Source organism: Siphateles boraxobius, unplaced genomic scaffold (assembly GCF_051911475.1).
Source record: "Siphateles boraxobius isolate OS27281-9 unplaced genomic scaffold, OSU_SipBor_1 26, whole genome shotgun sequence".
NCBI lineage: Eukaryota > Metazoa > Chordata > Actinopteri > Cypriniformes > Leuciscidae > Siphateles > Siphateles boraxobius.
Genome location: NW_027508876.1, coordinates 16,823,862 through 16,842,407, shown reverse-complemented (window position 1 = coordinate 16,842,407; position 18,546 = coordinate 16,823,862). Strand labels below are relative to the sequence as shown.

The following is an 18,546-nucleotide window of genomic DNA, read 5'->3' as shown; positions in this document are numbered from 1 at the left end:
GTAATGCTTGAAAAGTACAGCAAACAATCATTGTCAATGTTTATTTCATCACGTTTAACAAGTCCCTGTAAACAATTAAACAGCACCTTGTAATTGGAGGCGAAAGCATGGAGATGGAGTGGTCAGAACCCCTCAGGGAAGAAGAGTATAAACAAGTGGCTCGACAGATTCAAAGGAGAAACATGAAATAAAGAGAGCTAGCTCCTAAGAAATAACTCCTTAATATTCACTAGACAAATCACAGCAATAAAACGATAGCCATCGATAAATTAGAAAACTTGTTTACACAAAATAAATAGGGACATTAAACTTCTGGAGTCAAGCCTGGTATTATTGCTTTGATTTTACAGTATCCCACATTCAGAAAAAAAAGTGATGTTTTTTTTTTTTCACGTAACCTGGGATAAAAACAGCACCTTAATTTAATCTCCTTGCATTTAGTGATGTCTAACGTACATAGCTGCAACTGTGTCTGGATAAACCTTACAAAACATGTACAGTGAGGAATGAAGCGTTACCTGATTTCAACTCCATTTGATACCTTTGTTCATGCATACAACAATGAGTACACCATTCAACAACATTTTAAGAAATCTAATTCAAGAAACTATTCAGTGTTCTTTAAACATGTGAAGGCACCGCAAAAATATGATACTGAGTCTACCCTCCTTTCCTGACGCACCATGTTTCATCTTCACAGCAACAGCACATTGGCACCGGAAAATGCATGTAAGAAACCTCTGCAGCATGATTCTGGAGACATCTACATGCAAAACAGTGACAGTGGCTTTGGTTTCCATAAAGAACAAACTTTAAAACTGAGCTGGGGATTGTGTGTTATAAATAGGTTTTGCATTACAAACTGCAGTTTGAATGTGAAATTTGGTCCGTAGAAAAAAGAAAAGAGAACAAAAAGACCCTACAATCCAGATACAAAACAATGGCCATAATAAAATGCCTCTCTAATAAAACCAGCTGTAAACAAGACAATGTTCAAGTTACTATTAGAAAGTGTATCCCAGAGTAAGCCTGTTGGTCAGGTGAAAGAAAGAAAAAAAGACAAAGGAAATCTTTCAATTAGATGCCCTATAAAACTGTATCTAACTGTATTGGAAATGCATGTGGAGAGATAATTCCTGAAGAGTTAAGGCATTTGTTCAAGGAGGTAGATGGCTTTATGGAATTTCCGATTCACGTTCAATACCCACATATTTCAGAGCGTCGGCTTGACTGTATCTGAAAGGGATAAGAAAACAGAGTAGATTTTATAAATTGCTCCTGAACAAATTAATTCCAAGAAAACGATCCTGCGCATTTTAAAAAAAAATGTTTGTACCTGTAGTCAAAGAACAGTTCCTCTCCTGTCTGTATGGCTCTCTTAGCAAATATGCCAATCCTGTGATCCCCATTAACCATCATCACTGTGGGGACAGAGAGGAACACACCATGATGTCACATTTTACACTCCACATCTACCTAGCATAATATTGAGTGATTTACCTTTTGCATAGCAATTGGGGTTCACAGAGTGGTTGGCAAACCTGATCTTGTTTCCTTTCCTAGTTGCATCAACAACAAAGTCTGTGGGTGAAAAGGTGGTAGGTTGTCAGCCAGTGAGGGGGATGTGAACAGCCAATGTTTGCAAGGAGGAGGTTAGTTACCATTGTTAAGGTTAAACAGGAAGCTGCACATGTATTTGTCATAGACCTTGCCTCTGCGGTCAGCTTCATCCTGGGAGATGATCTAGCAGGTAAAAATAGAAACGTCATGTTAGAAGGAAACGCATCACTGCGTAATGGACTCTAACATATGTATTAAAAAAAAAGAACACACATATACATGTGTATATATAAACATCTCACCTCCCCACAGTACTCGGAGATGAACTCATTCTTCTGAACCGGCTCTTTGATGAAGATTCCCCATCCTGCCACATCAGACGGAGCCAGTAGCAAGTGCTTAAAAACCCCAGAATAAATAAAGAAAAGTGAGTGTATCAACTAAAAAGTCGAGCAACAGAATATTAACTGTTTATATTTGAAGATGATGACACAACCTTCATGCCGATGTGTCAGAATAAAACCCACCTTTTTTGCTCCTCTCTGGATGCTGCAGTTTTTGCAGGAGACATTTTTACTGTCCCAGTGTTCAGCTGCCCCACAGGTGAGGCACAGGTCTGGGTCACACTCTCGTACAGCCAGGTAACAGGGGCACTGCTTGGTGTTACACTGAGCCTTACAACGGCAACCTGGAAACCGGTTCTGACCTGCAGAGACAGAAAAATAACTCCTGACATGACAGTTTCAAATTAAACATGGCTGTTATAAAAGGAAACGCTTCATATGAAGACATAATACCTTTACCTCGGTTATAAAAGCATATATATATATATATATATATATATATATATATATATATATATATATATATATATATATATTTACGTTCAGTGCCAATCATTCAAACTCAAGAGCTCTGCTGAAAAACAACTGATTTAAAAAGTAGGTCAAAATGAAATGCTGTCAACTTAGAATAAGAAACCTTTACCACACTGCATTTTCTCTTTCCAAGCTCAAACCACAGATTATTTACCAGTGTTTCCGTGTAAACCAGGTGTCACAATCTGCATGTTTGAGCTAGATAACTGGTGTCGGTCTGTGTGTGTGTGTTAGGGATGCTCCGATCAGGATTTTTGCAGCCGATACCGAATACCGATTTCTTGTCATCTTGATTGGCTGATCCCAATCATTTAAGCTTTACATAAGTGGTATGTAAGCTCTCCAATGACTGTTAGCGCTAACCTCTTTTTTTCCAGATCAAGTAATACCACAGATGCTGTCTTGATTATATTATTTACATTATTGTTGTAATTATTATTTTAATTAAGAATTGAATAAATAAGCATATTCATTGCCTTTAAAAAAAAGAGTTTCCGCAAAACACTATCCATATTAGGATACTTTGTATTATCAAAAAGGGCAAGGGACTGTCTTTATGATGAGTCATGGTTAAACCATTCAGTCAGCTACTACGCTTAATTCATGAATGAAACAAAGTGTTGAAATTAACTTGAGCGCCACTTTACGCATCACCCGGATAAAACACTGAAGCTGATGTTTCACTTCATACAGATCATTGGTATTGATTCAATGCATTGAACAGCACTGACTCCAGTCATAGTAAAATCCCCTTAAACGTAAAAACTTGATACTATGACAAAGATGTCGCTTTCTTCTTCTGACAACTGATGGCAAACTGATTTTTTCACAAATATACTGTATGACCTGACCTGAATGAGGACAGACGCGGTTAACCACAAGCTCTGTTTCCCTGTCACTGTCTGCTCTGTGTGTGTCAGACACCGAGAGCAGATGACAGAGGCATGATGTTTCTTAAAACATGCTGTGATATCAAACTTTTAGTGCCACAGTCACATGTCGTTCTAAGTCATCAAATTGGGATCGGTTTGTGAGATCGGCCAAATTTAGAGACTACCAATCGAGTCACAGAATGTGATTATTGGCCGATACCGATCCGAGCATCCCTAGTGTGTGTATACTCACATTCCGAGCTACACTGGCAGAACTTCTCACAGAAGTTTTGGGCGGTGACACAAGGACAAGAACTGTCACACGGCTGGCGCGGATGATCACATGGCTGGTAGTTGTACACGTGATTGGAGGAGCCATCTGAGAGCATAAATTTCACATAAAAATGCATACTTGCATTCTTACTAAATTTTCACAATAGTGAGCGCACAATCTTGCCATCTAAATGTACAAACTGGCTTTTTACAGTAAATACACAAACCTTTCTTTAGTTGAATTTTCCGACAATGAGTGGCCCACAACCTATAAGAACCCAAGAAAGAACAACAGGGTTTTTACATGATTGAAATGCACCAAAGATATTGGAAATCCTGAAAGTGAAAAACAAAATTAAGGGTAGTCAGACTCTAATAAGTATCGCTTTAAAGACATACCTGTGTTTCCTCTTCTTCTTCCTTTGAGGAGTGTTTTCATCTACCGCAGGTGCACGTGCAATGATGCTAGATTCTTTTACCCTGAATTCATAAACCTGACAAGTCCCAAAACAGGAACAGGTCTTAAAACAAGAATTCAAAGCACTGTTCTTTTAATTACTGTTTGTGGTAATGTGTAATTACCAGCTCCAATTTCAACATACTGTACAGCTCCAATAATTCCACAGCAATTGTGTAGTTGATTAGCATTAAACAGTATTATTAACACTGCAATATAAAATGTGACATAAAAACCAGTCTTCTCAGGTGCACATACCTGTCTACAAGTCTTTGTGCCAATGAGTCTGGCGATAGCGCAGAAGTTGTCATAGTAAGTGCCGATGAGCACTCTGAAGAGAGAGGCCTCAGCGCCACTCCAGTCCACGTTCTCAGGAGGCTCTGAACTCAACTTTAACTTCACTGGAGTCTGACAGCGAGAGTTTGCCTCTGTACAACAATAACAAAAGATAAATGATTAAATGGAAATAAAATATAATCTGAACAGAATAAAAATTAAATCAAATATATATTTGTGTTTTGGGGCCATGGAAATGTAATTGTGGCATTACTGATTATGTGATGTTATTAGCATGACGGTTGACAACACCCAATCAAATACCCTATCGATGTGATTACATTTCATAGACCCTTGATCACTACCTGAGGAGCTTGTGGTCTCATCCTTTTTGTCATCATCGTCTTTATCATTACAATCGTTTCCATCTGCCCCTCCTTCTCGGTCGCTGTCTGTGTCTTTAGTCTCAGTGTTAACCGTCGGGGTGCTGGGTCTGCTGTTCGGGAGTCTTCCTCTCCGTCTGCCTACAGTACGCTTAGAAGGGGTCTTGGCACGCTCAGCAACCACCCCTCCTGGGTATTCCCCAACCATGCCATCCTGAGGAGAGAGGTATGTCATTGCGAGGATTAATCAGAGTAAACAGTCAGATATATGCAACATTTAAAAAAATTGCAAACACTTTCACAATGAAACTATGATTGCAATTTAGAACCAACGCAAACCACACATACTTAGTTCATACTAAAGGTACATTATGTAACTGTTTTTGTTAAATATTAACAATTTAAATGAGTCAATATCATCAAACCTTCTTCCAAAAAGTATTTTTGCCTTACCCTGATTCACTATGGTAAGCGTATTATAAGTGTTTTTATTTTAGACCTGTCGAGATGGTTTTCTCAGGGAACTGCGTAATTATGTCACTCACCCATGCATGTCTTGTCATATCCGTAAAAGAAAAGTGGCTCCGGCTAATTTGGCACATGTATGGTGTGGCAGTGGCATAGGTTAGTTGTCAACACGAGCGAGAAAGGGTGACATTTAGCATGCTAATTCTCGGACCTCTGAGTTTAAAAAACCCAGAACAGAGGAGAGACTGCTGGCAAAAAGAGAGCATGAGAGAGGTCGTAATAAAAGGAGAATCAACATTGGCTTGGCTTTTCAGAGATGGCGAGAAGATTTGAAATGTCGTAAAAGCGGCACAGAGATGTTGTTCTTATTACTCAAACGGTGAGTAAGGTATTTTATTGAACAGGTAAATTGCCATATGTAGCTCTCAAACTGAGTTTTTTGTGAAGCATTATCAATTGTGAAGACTGAAGAGGCTTATTTTATCCACACAGTCACCACCAAAACAATGTTCTTCTGCAAAATACATGCAGTTTTGTTTTTTAACCACTAGATGGCCAAAAGTTACATAGTGTACCTTTAATCCATGCTTCAGGGTTAACAATATCTTTCATACACTGGCAGTCTTTACTAAGTGGAGAAATGCACTTGCCTGAACCATATACATATAGCAATAAATGCCACAAGGTTTGCTGTCCACCAGATTCTCCATGTTCTTACGCTTGTATGTGTTTGGAGTTGCATGAAAAGCTGTAAATCAAAAGAGGAATGAATCAAAAAAAAAGAATTGCACAGAAATGGGGCTTATCTGATTTTAAAGGTCCAAGGCATTTCCTTCATTGCTTACGGTGAAGGAAACAGTCGTATTTGAAGCAACGCCTGCAGAAGAGTGTATGGAAGGAGTGCAGACTCTGCTCTCTTTGCACTGATTTTGCATTTGGTCCATCGATGTTGGGCGTGCATTCAGGAGGAAGAGCCCCTGGGAGTTGCTGCTCCGTGAGTTCTTTATATCTGCAAAAAGATATAGTATATTAAATTAAAACGACCACAAACCATTGTACTTTCATAAAATAAAATAATGTGAGGTGGATTGAAAGCAAGCTTCACATTATTTGCCCCTTAAATTTATCAATCATACGAAAAGTTTCCTTGCAGAGGAGTTGTTTCCTGACATACTTTTCTTTGAGTTCTTCAGTTGAACCTTTATCAGGAAACATGGAAGAAATGGCTTCAAAGATTTTATCAGCGGGAAACTTTTTTGATCCGTCATTGTTGTGACCTGTTGCATAAAATAAGAAAGCTCAGGGTTAAAGAATGAATTGTATAATATGAACATGTAGGATCATGTAATAAAATGCCTGTTTATTGTCAGCACTAAAGGGCATGTTATAGATTTGACAATGCAGAAAAACTGCACTGAACAAGAAAAATATCTTCTGTCCCAAAAAAATATATAAATGGTATAATGCTAATAAATTTAACAATGTTTATGCACACTTCAATAAATCTTCGATAAATGTTCTTACTCTCAGGAATCAGTAGGTCCTGGTGAGAGTCTTCAGCGTCATCTTTTCCATCACAGAGGTCCATCTTCTCAAACTTGCAATCATGCTGATCCTCCTCTTCATCATCTTCCTCATTATCACTGTACTGATTAAGTGCGTTCACTAGCTCCACAAAGATCTCATCATTTATGAAGCCACACTCTGCACACAAAGCAAAACATAGGGCAAGAAATCAATACCCTTTTTCAAGCGAACTTTGTCTATTATAGGGATTTTGGCAACTATGTAAACGTTAGCTCTGCTTAAGCAGATAACTGTGACTCAAATCTTAAAGGGATAGTTCCCCCAAAAATGATTTTTTTTTTGGAACCTTTTAATAGCTTTCCACTCTGTATTTAGTGAAGTATTACTTTAAAAGACAAAACCCCAAAAAAACTTAAAAAAAACTTTGTTAAATATGAAAACAAAAACCTGATCCCTAACCTCTATCTCCATGAACTTTTCCATCATAATTTTTAATAAGTTCTTCAATGAAGGTGCCATCTTGATCAAGGATTTCATCACCCATGTAAGGGATGTTGTGCAATACGGTCTCATCTTCAACCTTAAACAGAATACAAGATTAAAAGCCTGTATTTTAATACCTTGATTTCTACAAATAGACAAGTAATTTGGTTTTACCATAAAGTTTTGCTGGAGTGGAGACCATGAGTACATGACAGGCACAGAGGCCACAGCGTTCAGCGTTTTGAGAGGAATGACTTGTTTGGAGAACTCTGAGAAGCCACTGTCAACAGTGCACTGCAAAATGATTCAGTCGTGTTAGATCTCAATGACAGTCACTATTTATAACACACTAGGGGTCGACCAATACGTGATTTTCAGGGCCGATGCTGATACCGATTATTACAGATCAAGTAGACGATAACCGATATTTTAAAACCGATATATAGCCTATGTCTGGTGTAGAAATGTAAGTTAACGTCAAAATTAAGAATAACAAAGAGTTTTGACAAATAGTTTCTTTAAATTATTTTAAACATATCTTTAAATCTGAGAACTGTTAATAATAACATTATTATTATTATTATTAATAATAATAACTAAAAAACAATGTGCAGGGAGCACCCAGCAGCATTCTGTAAAACTTAAAGACTATTTTAATGGTTAAATAAAATTTTAGTATTCAAAAACCATTTATAATTCATTTAAATGAAACTCATTCAATTTATTTACAGTTTAACAAAAATTACATGTTTAGGGTCCTATGAAAAAACAAACTTTTATTTTGACGGGTTGCCGTGGAGATCTTTGAGTTTCTGTGTGTTTATGATATGACGATAACTTTTCTCAGTTGAAGCTTTAAAAAGCTCATTAAGTGACTAAGCGGCTGTGGAGATGTTTATGCAATCATGTCCTCACATAATGATGCGGCTGAGGCTGAAAACAGCGCAAGCGTCACGCGTGCTCCAGTGTGTGTGTGTGTGTGTGTGTGTGTGTGTGTGTGTGTGTGTGTGTGTGTGTGTGTGTGTGGTAAAAGAAATCACGCGTCTGCACCATTCTTTTAGAGACACGCAGGATTCATATTTGAATAGTCTTTTTGCGGTTTGAAATTCAATTTGATTTGTACTGACCTGCTTTTTATTAATTCATAAAGAAGTTGACAAATTCCGTGACATTCCGCTTTATACAGTAAATTCCGTTTTTATGACTGGATCCCGCGATTCGGTCCGTGTTTTCTGCTATATTGAGGTGTTTTGCAACTTCAGTAAAGTAATTTATTGCTACTTCAGCAAAGTCTGCTGCTGCCTTAACTTTGAGAGACAAGACAACTGATGCGTGATCAGTGCAGCAGTTCCAGTCAGCGAGTGCTGTCGGTCTGAGTGCTAAACTTTCAGTGCCTTCAGCTTTCCGCATTGATTGGCCGGACTCGTGACTCCCAACAAATCAGATATGCGGGACATTGCATTGTTCTAGTCTACAGAGTGGTGAGTTCCGACAGAGGTGGCTGCGTCAGAGCCAAATATAGCGCATTTCAAAATTAAATAATTTTATCGGCAAATCGGTTTTGAAAATGGCCGATACCGATAACCATAAAAATGCTCAATATCGGCGCCGATAATCGGTCGACCCTTATAACACACCTTTATGTTTTTGAAAGGTAACATTAAAAACTCATTTACTAAGACATTTGCAGAATAATTAGAAATTTACTATAAACACCATTTACTTCGAAAGTCCAAAAACACATGGCAAAACACAAAAAGCAGAAAGAAATAGACATAGAAAGAAAAAATCAATAACATTGAGGAAAATGACAAAAATCATGAATGGGATTAAAAACACACTTCAGGAGAATCCGAGTTAGAGAATTTGTTCTAACCTCTCTGGTCCCACGCAAGGAGCTCACAGGTGTCATAATATGAACAGGTTGTATCCGTCTCAGTTTCCATTCCTGGTTCAATATGTCTGTACGCTCCAAAATCTTCTGTCTGTTGGAGCTGAACATGCTCTGTACAGTAAGAAAATAAATGTCAAATTGAGAACCTCCAGTAGAAAGGCAGACAACATTGATTCCAACATACTGATTATTTTATACATAACAGTGGATTTGCACTGTCCACATCACGTGACACCTAAAGCATGACCAACACCAGAGAATACAAGCAGCTTAATCTCTGCTGTATAAGCCCATGGATCACCTTGACCTCGTCTGCCCTCCTGAAACGTTTGAGCTGCCGCAGTCGCATGTACTCAGACTTCACTCGCCGCCTCCAGCAAACAGGACCTTTCTCCGATTTCCTCCCGGTTAATCCCATGGCTTCCCTATAGGCATACAGTATGGTTTTAGATTTCATTGTAGGCACACTATAGAAACATACAACATGGAGGTTAAGTGGTTTAACAGAAAATTATAGTAAATGTATACCAGTAAATCACACACAGTTTTCATATGCAATGAAGAGACGGATCAATTCTCTTGCCACATGGCTTGAAAGTCATCACATATGATATTTTTCTTAATATCTCAATAGTTACTCTTAGACAGCAAGAAGATTAAATAGCGACTTTTGCCGCAAATTCCAGAAGCAATATCAACAATGTCTCAGCCCGTGCTCAGATTTGCCAAGATAAAAAACTGCAATCAAGCCAGATTTCAAAATGAGCTCAGATAATTTCTTGGAAAAAATTTATGAGAAATCTTTAATTAATAGATCTTAGTCGGGTAGCAGCATATTTATTTTTTGGCATGTATAAATGGAATTATTAGTGTCTACTAATGTATTTCTCATAAAGCATTGTGGGAGATAGTTTAAACTAAACTGAAACATACCTAAGAGCTCTTTAAAGCCTCCTGAGATATGAAAGAACATAATTTTCCTCTGAGAACCACTGAGTAAAACCAACTCAATTACTGTAGAGATTATCTAACAAGCAGCGGATACTGAAAATGTAACCGAGCAGTTGAGCCATGTGGTGGCGTGCAAGACAGTGACAAAGTGCCACTTCACAAGTTTTCCTAGTCTTCTACGCAACACCACAAATCCCATACTCAATCTAAATGTAGTAAGACGAAAAATTTGGGGGAATAGTCCTTATCCATGGATAAACTTCATATGAAACGTTCAGCAATTGCATTAGGGTACACGTTTATTCCCAAAACTGGGATTTACGATATCCCGGGTGTTGGTGTGACAGGTGTATGAGCTCAATAGCACCCCTGCTGGTGTAATAAACATACTGAAGTGACGTCTACTTGAAAACTGAAACAAAACCTTATAGCACGTTTCAAAGCAATGTTTACTCACAAAACTTAACGAAATCAGTAGGTCTTGTTATAACATTTAAGAAATGACAAGGATGAACTAATAAAAGGTTTACAATTGTGATGCTAAAGGAATAGTTCAACCAATATTGATAAATCTGTCTTCATTTACGCACCCTCATGGTCTTTCTAAACCTGTATGACTTTTTCTCTTCTGAGTTACACACAAACAGATGTTAAGCAGAATGACAGTCTCAGTCACCATTCAGTTCCATTGCAGCTTTTCCCCCATACAATGAAAGTGAATGGTGACTACATCCCCCTTCAGTTTCCTTCTACGGAAAGAAAGCAAGTCATACAAGTTTGGAACAAAGTGGGTGTTAGTAAATGATGACAGATTTTTTATTTTTAACTGAATTACCCCTTAAACTTCATTATGACTTGACAGTAGAGTATAACATGCACAATTTGACTACTAACGTTAACTGTCTGTAATAAAAACTAACACGACTGTTGGCCTTGCAGTGTTTCAATTCAAAGTTCTTTAAAATCGCTAACTGGTTAGCTGGGCTGTGTTAACCAGAAACTCAATGTGACTTCACAAACACTTAGTCAACTGTCTCTTAACAGTTTTCTTCTAGAGGTTACCTGAAGGAGGAGACCAGTCCACATTCAAACAAACGACTTTTTCCGTCTGTCTGTCGGCGCCGTCCCTACGTGAAGATGAGCGGTTAACTGAGCTAGCTAACTCAGCTAGCTCGCGGTAGAGGGTCCTTTCACCTCCGCGCGTCCGCGTTACCAATACCGGCGAGCCTCGATAAACAAAAGACAGGCGTTTAATTCGCCTTTAGCTCTTCTATCATCTATTTCATCAGGTGTCTTTCCCTCTCTTTAGTGTGGCAGGCTGTAAGCGAATTTGAAATGTATGTAAATTTTTAATATTTCCGTTTCTGTAAGTATTCAAACCCACTCAGTGTGTCGTTTATACTCAGAATTCGCCGTCCACCTCGCTCACTGCAGAATCAACGAGCGCCAAACAGATGAGCCAATCAGAACAAGCCATGTTCGAGCTGCTCATTGTTACGAGTTTTGATTGGTTAGATCCTATCAGGGACTGGGCGAATCGGATACGTGACTGCAGTGGGGGACATGCGAAGAAGTTCTCTTTGTTCTTCATTTTGAATTTCAAAATGTATTTAAACGAATACAGTTTTGTAAAACTACTAAACCGGTGCGCAATATTATATGGCATTGTCAGTCTTCGTATTTTTATCATTGCCGCGAATAACGTCAATAAAAAAAACGATGTAGTTGTGACATATACTGGAAGAAAACAGTTCCATATGGCCAGTAAGTCGATATAGTCAACATGTCATTCTATTTTCGACTTCCTGTGTAGACTGTTTGGACTTGGGTCAACCGGTTCATTTAGTACCACCCACTCCAAACGGGGGCAATGCCATCACAATAGAGATGAGCAGTCCGAATCATCTTCCCCGTGCCGGTTCTTTTGAACAGTTCGAAAAATGATGCAGAGACTACTCTATACATCATCACATGGTCCCTGACACCACATCATGCCACAATATATTATTTTAAAAAGGCCAAAGCCATATGTAGGGACATATTGCAGTTTAACACGTTCTACGTGGACAGATCAAACAAACAAACAAAAAAAGAGCTTTTTGGCAGCAAACACTTAATATGGGTTTGGTTCATATAGGGATTAAAAGTACCCCATGTGTAAAATGAAATACTCTGCTGTATATTTAATGCTGTGGGCCTAATTTTCTGCCAGAGGTCCTGGACATCTTGTTCAGATACATGGCATCATGGATTCGATCAAATACCAACAGATAAAAAATTTAAAAACCTGACAGCCTGTGCTAGAAATCTTATAACAGGCCATGTTTGGATCTTACAACAGGACAGTGATCCAAAAACATCAAAATCAAAACAAAAATGGGTCACTGAGCACAAAATCAAGCAATGGCCATCCCAGTCCCAGACCTGAACCCTAAAGAAAATGAGTGGGCTAAACTGAAGAGAAGAAGCGCCAAAAAGGATCTGGGAATGTGAAGGATCTGGAGATTCTGTATGGAGGAATGGTCTCTGATCTCTTGTTAGGTGTTCTGCAAACTCATCAGGCATTATAGGAGAAGACTCAGAGCTGTTATCTTGGAAAAAGGAGATTGCAAAAAGTTTTTAATAAAAGGGGGCAAATAATTGTTCCCAATTTGTTTTGGAGAAAAACATTTAATTTCATAATGTGATTTTCCCCTCACTTTCAATTATTTTACTTCAATAAAAGGTTAGATTTTGGATTTCTTTTATAAAATATCAAAAGGATAAACAATAGAGATTTATTTTTTATAGCCATATTTGATCATATTTACCAAGGGGGCAAATAATTCTGACCAGCACTGTACATCATATTTCAATATCGTATTTGTTTTGTTTTTTAAGTTGAAGTTGGAGTGCCCGTAGCTTCATTGGAGGGGGGCACAAAGCCCCAGGGGGAAAAACTGCCTGACACTGTCCCTTCCTTCTGCCATAGAAAGTAAAATTGCCTGAAAAAAAATCCAGGTATTGTTGACCTAAAAGTAAAATCAATACAGCCAACTAAATGATTAATCACTAAATAATTGTATATAATTTCTCATTTAAGCGTATTAAATATTGAACTGAATTTCTAAAACAGGCAACAAAGTCTATAGACCACAGATCTATAGACCGTGAACAAATGGAACAAATTCAATGAAAAGTCTAAGCACCATTCAGATGACCAAATTTTAGTTTTCTTTGGAAAATTTTAAGATTTTGTAAATGTGATCAAAATCAATCAGCTTGATTTTATGTCCAGGTCCAAAGTATCAAAGCTGCTTTTTATAGGACCATCTCTATCTCAACTTTCATTTCAAGTGAGAATACCATTTTACCAACGGTTTATGAGCACCAGTCCTTTGTAGCACATTCTCACCATTTAAGCTTTTAAAAATATACTACATTCTCCAGGCTCAGTGTCCCAGACACCAATATTTTAATGATTCATTAGACATGAAATCCATACTGGGCAGCTGACAAAGGTTAGGTTTGCAAATTTTCAGCACTACAGTAAACCACGAGTGTATATTATCACTGTTCTGAAGCATCTGAGGGAACGTTTGGACTTGAACATTGACATGTGACCTCAAGATCTAACAACCAGATTAGATTAAGTAGGCTGGTCATCAAGAATGAGTATACAACCACAGCGTATTTATGACAACCACACCATTTACATTTTTACATTATTTTATTTAAAAGACTTGGGAGAAATAAACAGTGCTTGGTTTGGAATGAAAATACTGAATGTTTTGATCCCAGAAACAAAAGAAAGTACAAAAACAAATCAAAACATTCTCTTTTCTGAAGGTCTCCAAACCCCCAGAATACTTCCATTCTCAGGGAACTGCATTTATATAAAGTTCAAGGTTTCTATGTATCTCTTAGAGCTCATCTTTTGTGTGTGATAACTTTGTGGCATGTTTTTCCACAAATTTGCTAAATTCCTCCAAGTCCCTTTTGCCGCCTTCAAATTTGACTGGGCTCTGCTTGTTGTTGCTTGGAGCAAAGTAGATTGTAGGGAAGCCCTCTACTTTATAACTGTCGTGGGGCACATCATTAGCAGTGGCATCCATTTTGGCAATGACAAGATTCTTCTCGTTCTTGTATTTCTTTCCAAGAGCTGTGTAATCTGGATCAAGCTTTTTACAGTGGCCACACCATGGTGCATAGAACTCTATAAGGACATCTTTCTTTGAATCCATGACAATGTCATCAAAAGTCTTGCCCACCACAACCTTCACTGGTCCTTTGTTGCTCTTGGGAATAGGCTGAGACTTTACAATAGGTTTCAGCTTACCTGTCAGAGAAGAAAACATATGTAGTCATCGATTTGATCTTTGTGGCAACAAAAGTAGAGCTCAACTCCAATGCAAGACTGTAACTCTTACATTTGCATTCTTAGAAAAACCTCTTACAATACTGGCTTAAGATTTAACTCAATATTTCAACAATCATTCTTATTAAGCCTTAAGTTGTGCAACCATATTCATTTCATAAGGAATACATAAACCAATAACTTACCTTTTTTGAAGGCCATGATAAAGCTTCGGAGCACATCAGAGTCAAATTCTTCTGGCTCCATGGCATATTTCTTCCCTCCCTCACCAAGAATTCCAACATTCACCTCCTCCCCGCTTTCACTGAGTCCAAGGCTCTTCAGTTCATCAGCATAGTCTTCCTCATCCGCAATAGCAAATGTGTACTCTGGGAAGTCATTTGCTACTTCAAGCACTTTGCTCCTCCAAAACTGTGTGGCTGGGTGGAAATCATTTGTCAGTAATCAACAAAAGGATTTGTATTGTGCGCTACAGGTATGATCTTAATTCCTTTTACACGGCTTTGCTACATACCAACTCTGTAGTCAAAACTGAAGTCCACTCCATAATAAACAATCACAAGGGGTCGTGTGGTGTATCTCTTTGCTTCGTTGCTCTGTTTTCTGTGTCCAACCAAAGGTAGTATGTGTTTCTTGAAGAATTCTTGAACTTCTGAAGCGGGTGTAGAGTCCTTTAAGGAAACAATATATATATTAGGGAAACTTGAATTGGGGTTTGTCACATTTACCATAGTTCAATGGCAAAATCCAGTCATTAAATGGGAATATGCGCAGTTAAGAATTTTAACTTGAGGGCGAAAGCCTTCCCCACACGGATTTTGCAACAGGTTCGAATTGGTCACGTGAATTTGCCACATTGACCAACAGAAAATGGTTCGGTTTGAAAGTAACTTCTTACCGGTTTTTGCCCACCTTACCGGTAGGGGTGGAAAAAACGATTCTCAGATGCATCGAGATGCAGGCGTGGGCGATTCTGAATGTCACAAATGTAAAAAATCGATTATCTCTAATAACGTAATATTGACGGAACGCAAAAGGCAGAACTCTGAAGCGCAGACGGGCAGTGCCGGTCAGTTTGTGGTGTGCGCATAACAGAGACACATGATGGCAGAGCGCGAAATTCAAACAGCACACTCTTCGTTAAAAGCTAACGTATGGTACATTGGCAACATCATTGTGAACTATTTAATTTTTTTTTTTTATGAGAGCTTTCTGTATCGTTTAGTTTTCACACCAATACGCTGTAAACAGATCTGTTACACGTACGTTATACGTAGGTTTACTGTACTGCCCTCCACAGTGTGTATCAGTGCAATACCAGTCACAAAAAGTTAAATTTTGACTGTGCTCTCTGCAGATGTTCATTTACTTTTTTTGTACAAGCTGTTTTTGATTGTGGTACACAGCAAAAATTAAGTCATAACACTTTATTATTCAGTTGTGTTTAAGAGTGGCTTTGTATGTTACTAATTATTCAAAATATGCATAAGTCCACAAGCATTATTTTTGTATGAGAGCTGCTGGTACATAATTCTGTATTTTTGAATGGAAGCGGTTTTGTAATTTTGCTACAGCAAAATGTTTGTTTCTTTGTCTGAAGGATTAGATTGCTCATTGCACATAACAGGAGGATATTCGTTAGGAGTATATTATTAAATGTTAGAGATTCAGAATATGGTGAAGTTTGTATTCATTTACTACAAGTATGCTGCTAGTACAGGCACACATTTATTTTCCTGTTGGTTCTTTGCAATGTTTGGACATATGCTGGCAAATGTAACCTACAATTGACTTGTCAAATGACTTCCATTTGTTTTATTAATAAAACTAATATAGGAAGTAAATTCTTTATGGGTCATTATAAATACTTTGCTTTAAAAGTACCAAGTAGTCACACAAAAATAAGATGCATCGATATTCGTTTTAACATCGCAGCCCTCTGAATCGTAATCGAATGGTGCCTAGAGATTCCCACCCCTACTTACCGGTAATGTCACAGCACCTTAACAATAGTGCCATGCTTGGTTTGCAAAGATCTCACAGAAACATTAAAGATGCAGAACTTACTTTAATTGTTAGTGAATGAGATGCTGGCTCATATTTGGACCTAAACTTCTCTGGATGGAGCAGGACTACTTCACCAGGTGAAGCCTTGAGGAATTTTGCAACTTCACTGTTGAACGTATGCATAAATTTGTAGTCATCTCGCAGAGAGTTACCTGCAGCAAAAGAGAACAAGTTGTTAGAAAAAATTAAAAGTAAAGATTAAGTCTAATTCATTTGAGAAGGAAGACTTTTAGACAGCATAATACACACATGCTTCTTGATAGATCTCATATGCTGCATCTTCTTCACTGGAGAAAACGCCTACAATAACAGCATCATCTCCATCTCTGAGGATCTCCTGAACCTGTTTCAGTGTCTGCACCTGCTTTGATGGAGGACCCACCTGGTCTGACATATAATCAACAATACCTAGAAGAAAAAGAATGAAGAGACTGAAATTCCCAACAATTCACCAAGTCACCAAGACAACGGGTGAATGCCTACCGAACTTCTCCCGTGGACCATTGTAATCGAAAGCTTTGCCCTTTCTGAAGATTTTAAGGGTTGGGTAGCCAGAAACACCAAACCGTGTCGCTAAATCACTCTCTGTAGTGCCATCTACTTTAGCCAGTGGAATAGGAGGAGTGCGATTGCTGAGCTCTTTAGCAGCCTTCTCATACTCAGGAGCGAGTCTCTTACAGTGGCCACACCTGTTTGAATTTAAACATAGTATTCTCAAAAAGACACACTGATGGTTTAGAAAGAAGGCAAAGAGGTCACATGCCGAGTTAATAAATAAGCTGCATGGGACTCTAAATATACAAACCATGGTGCATAGAACTCCACCAGAATGATGTCTGCATTGTTCACCACATCATCAAAATTATCCTTAGTCAAGAGTAGGGTGGCCTCTGGAGGAGGTTTCCAGTCTGGTTTGGCAACTTCTTTAACCCGTTCCACGATGGCTGGAAAAATGAAAGTTAAAACCATGCTTGATTAACAATACACCAGGAAAGAAACTGATTTCAAACAATAATTAAACAAATGCATTTAAATTAAGTTTAAGTGCACTTACCATGCTCACTTCTGTCCCCATCATAGTCCACCGGCTCCCCTTTTTTGAGTATTTTGATGGTGGGATATCCAGACACTTCAAACCTACTGCCCAGAGCACTAGCCTTAGTGGCATCAACCTTTGCAACAGGAATAGGTGGGTCATTCTCCTTTAGTGTCTGAGCAATCTTCTCATACTCCGGAGCAAACTGTTTGCAATGGCCACACCTGAAAAAACGTTTAATATTTACATGACCAAGGTCTTTGAAAGGCAATGACGTGTCTCCTACTGATGTGGAGGAAAGAGAACTTACCATGGTGCATAGAACTCCACCAGTACTGTGTCTTTGCCTTCCATAAAGGTTTCAAAGTTTTCATCGGTCAGCACCAGCACCCCATTCTCCTCCTTCACTTCAGTCGCATCTGCATCATCCTCATCATCGTCGTCGTCGTCATCATCATCTCCTAGATCTTCAGCTGAATCTTAAATATTGAACAAATATTAAATGGATAAAACTAAATCAATACTTCCTGTTTCCTTGATACTTTTCTTAAGTCTTTTTAAGTTTTTTTCTAAGTCTTTGTTGAGATGCAACAACAATAAAGTCTAACATGCTGTGTTGCCCTAAACAACAACAATGCATCAAGCTTGCTAGCAAGTGGAACGGCTCTGAATATCTGAAACTACTCAAAAGATTTTTAGATATGAACATCCTGCAAGAGATATCTTACCATCTTTGGCATCTTCTTCGCATCGGCTTGGTAATATGAAGTGTGTCACTCCAAGCAGCACAATCAATAGAAGGGTTATCTTCTTCATGATCTGTAATATTCTCGCCTCCTTTAGTTAGCTTGATGGCTTAAACCGAGGTGCATATACTGCTAACGGTAGTCAAAGGAATAAATACTGTGACAGGTATGATATCGCTTGCATTAAATGATTTTTGCTCAGCTCATCACAAATCACGCATTTTTCTCTCAATGCTATTTTCTCACTTCGCTTCGCTGCCCCACACCTTTACTTGTACTTGTCTGACTTGCCACGCTCTGATTGGCTGGTAGCGCAAA

At 38.4% G+C, this 18,546-nt stretch overlaps 2 protein-coding genes across 2 annotated transcripts; both read right to left on the bottom strand.

Moving 5' to 3' along the window:
- Nucleotides 1-27: 27 nt before the first annotated feature.
- ezh2 (enhancer of zeste 2 polycomb repressive complex 2 subunit) lies at nt 28-11,492 on the bottom strand. The gene is made up of 20 exons (XM_077244533.1): nt 11,085-11,492; nt 9,373-9,496; nt 9,054-9,182; nt 7,352-7,471; nt 7,154-7,274; nt 6,692-6,871; nt 6,342-6,444; nt 6,013-6,176; nt 5,818-5,915; nt 4,682-4,913; nt 4,299-4,468; nt 3,983-4,077; nt 3,811-3,851; nt 3,564-3,689; nt 2,088-2,266; nt 1,863-1,958; nt 1,662-1,743; nt 1,501-1,581; nt 1,337-1,421; nt 28-1,236 (listed from the first exon to the last, which is right to left on the bottom strand). Exons 2-20 carry the CDS (start codon nt 9,487-9,489, stop codon nt 1,176-1,178), a joined length of 2,280 nt encoding a protein of 759 aa, XP_077100648.1. The 5' UTR covers nt 9,490-9,496; nt 11,085-11,492; the 3' UTR covers nt 28-1,175.
- Nucleotides 11,493-13,712: 2,220 nt separating this feature from the next.
- On the bottom strand, nt 13,713-18,543 carry pdia4 (protein disulfide isomerase family A, member 4). Its single transcript, XM_077244530.1, has 10 exons — nt 18,211-18,543; nt 17,793-17,961; nt 17,501-17,706; nt 17,252-17,390; nt 16,930-17,135; nt 16,696-16,854; nt 16,447-16,598; nt 14,894-15,050; nt 14,565-14,798; nt 13,713-14,340 (listed from the first exon to the last, which is right to left on the bottom strand). The coding sequence occupies exons 1-10, from the start codon at nt 18,296-18,298 to the stop codon at nt 13,925-13,927; spliced, it is 1,926 nt and encodes a 641-aa protein (XP_077100645.1). The 5' UTR covers nt 18,299-18,543; the 3' UTR covers nt 13,713-13,924.
- Between the last annotated feature and the right edge of the window lie 3 nt (nt 18,544-18,546).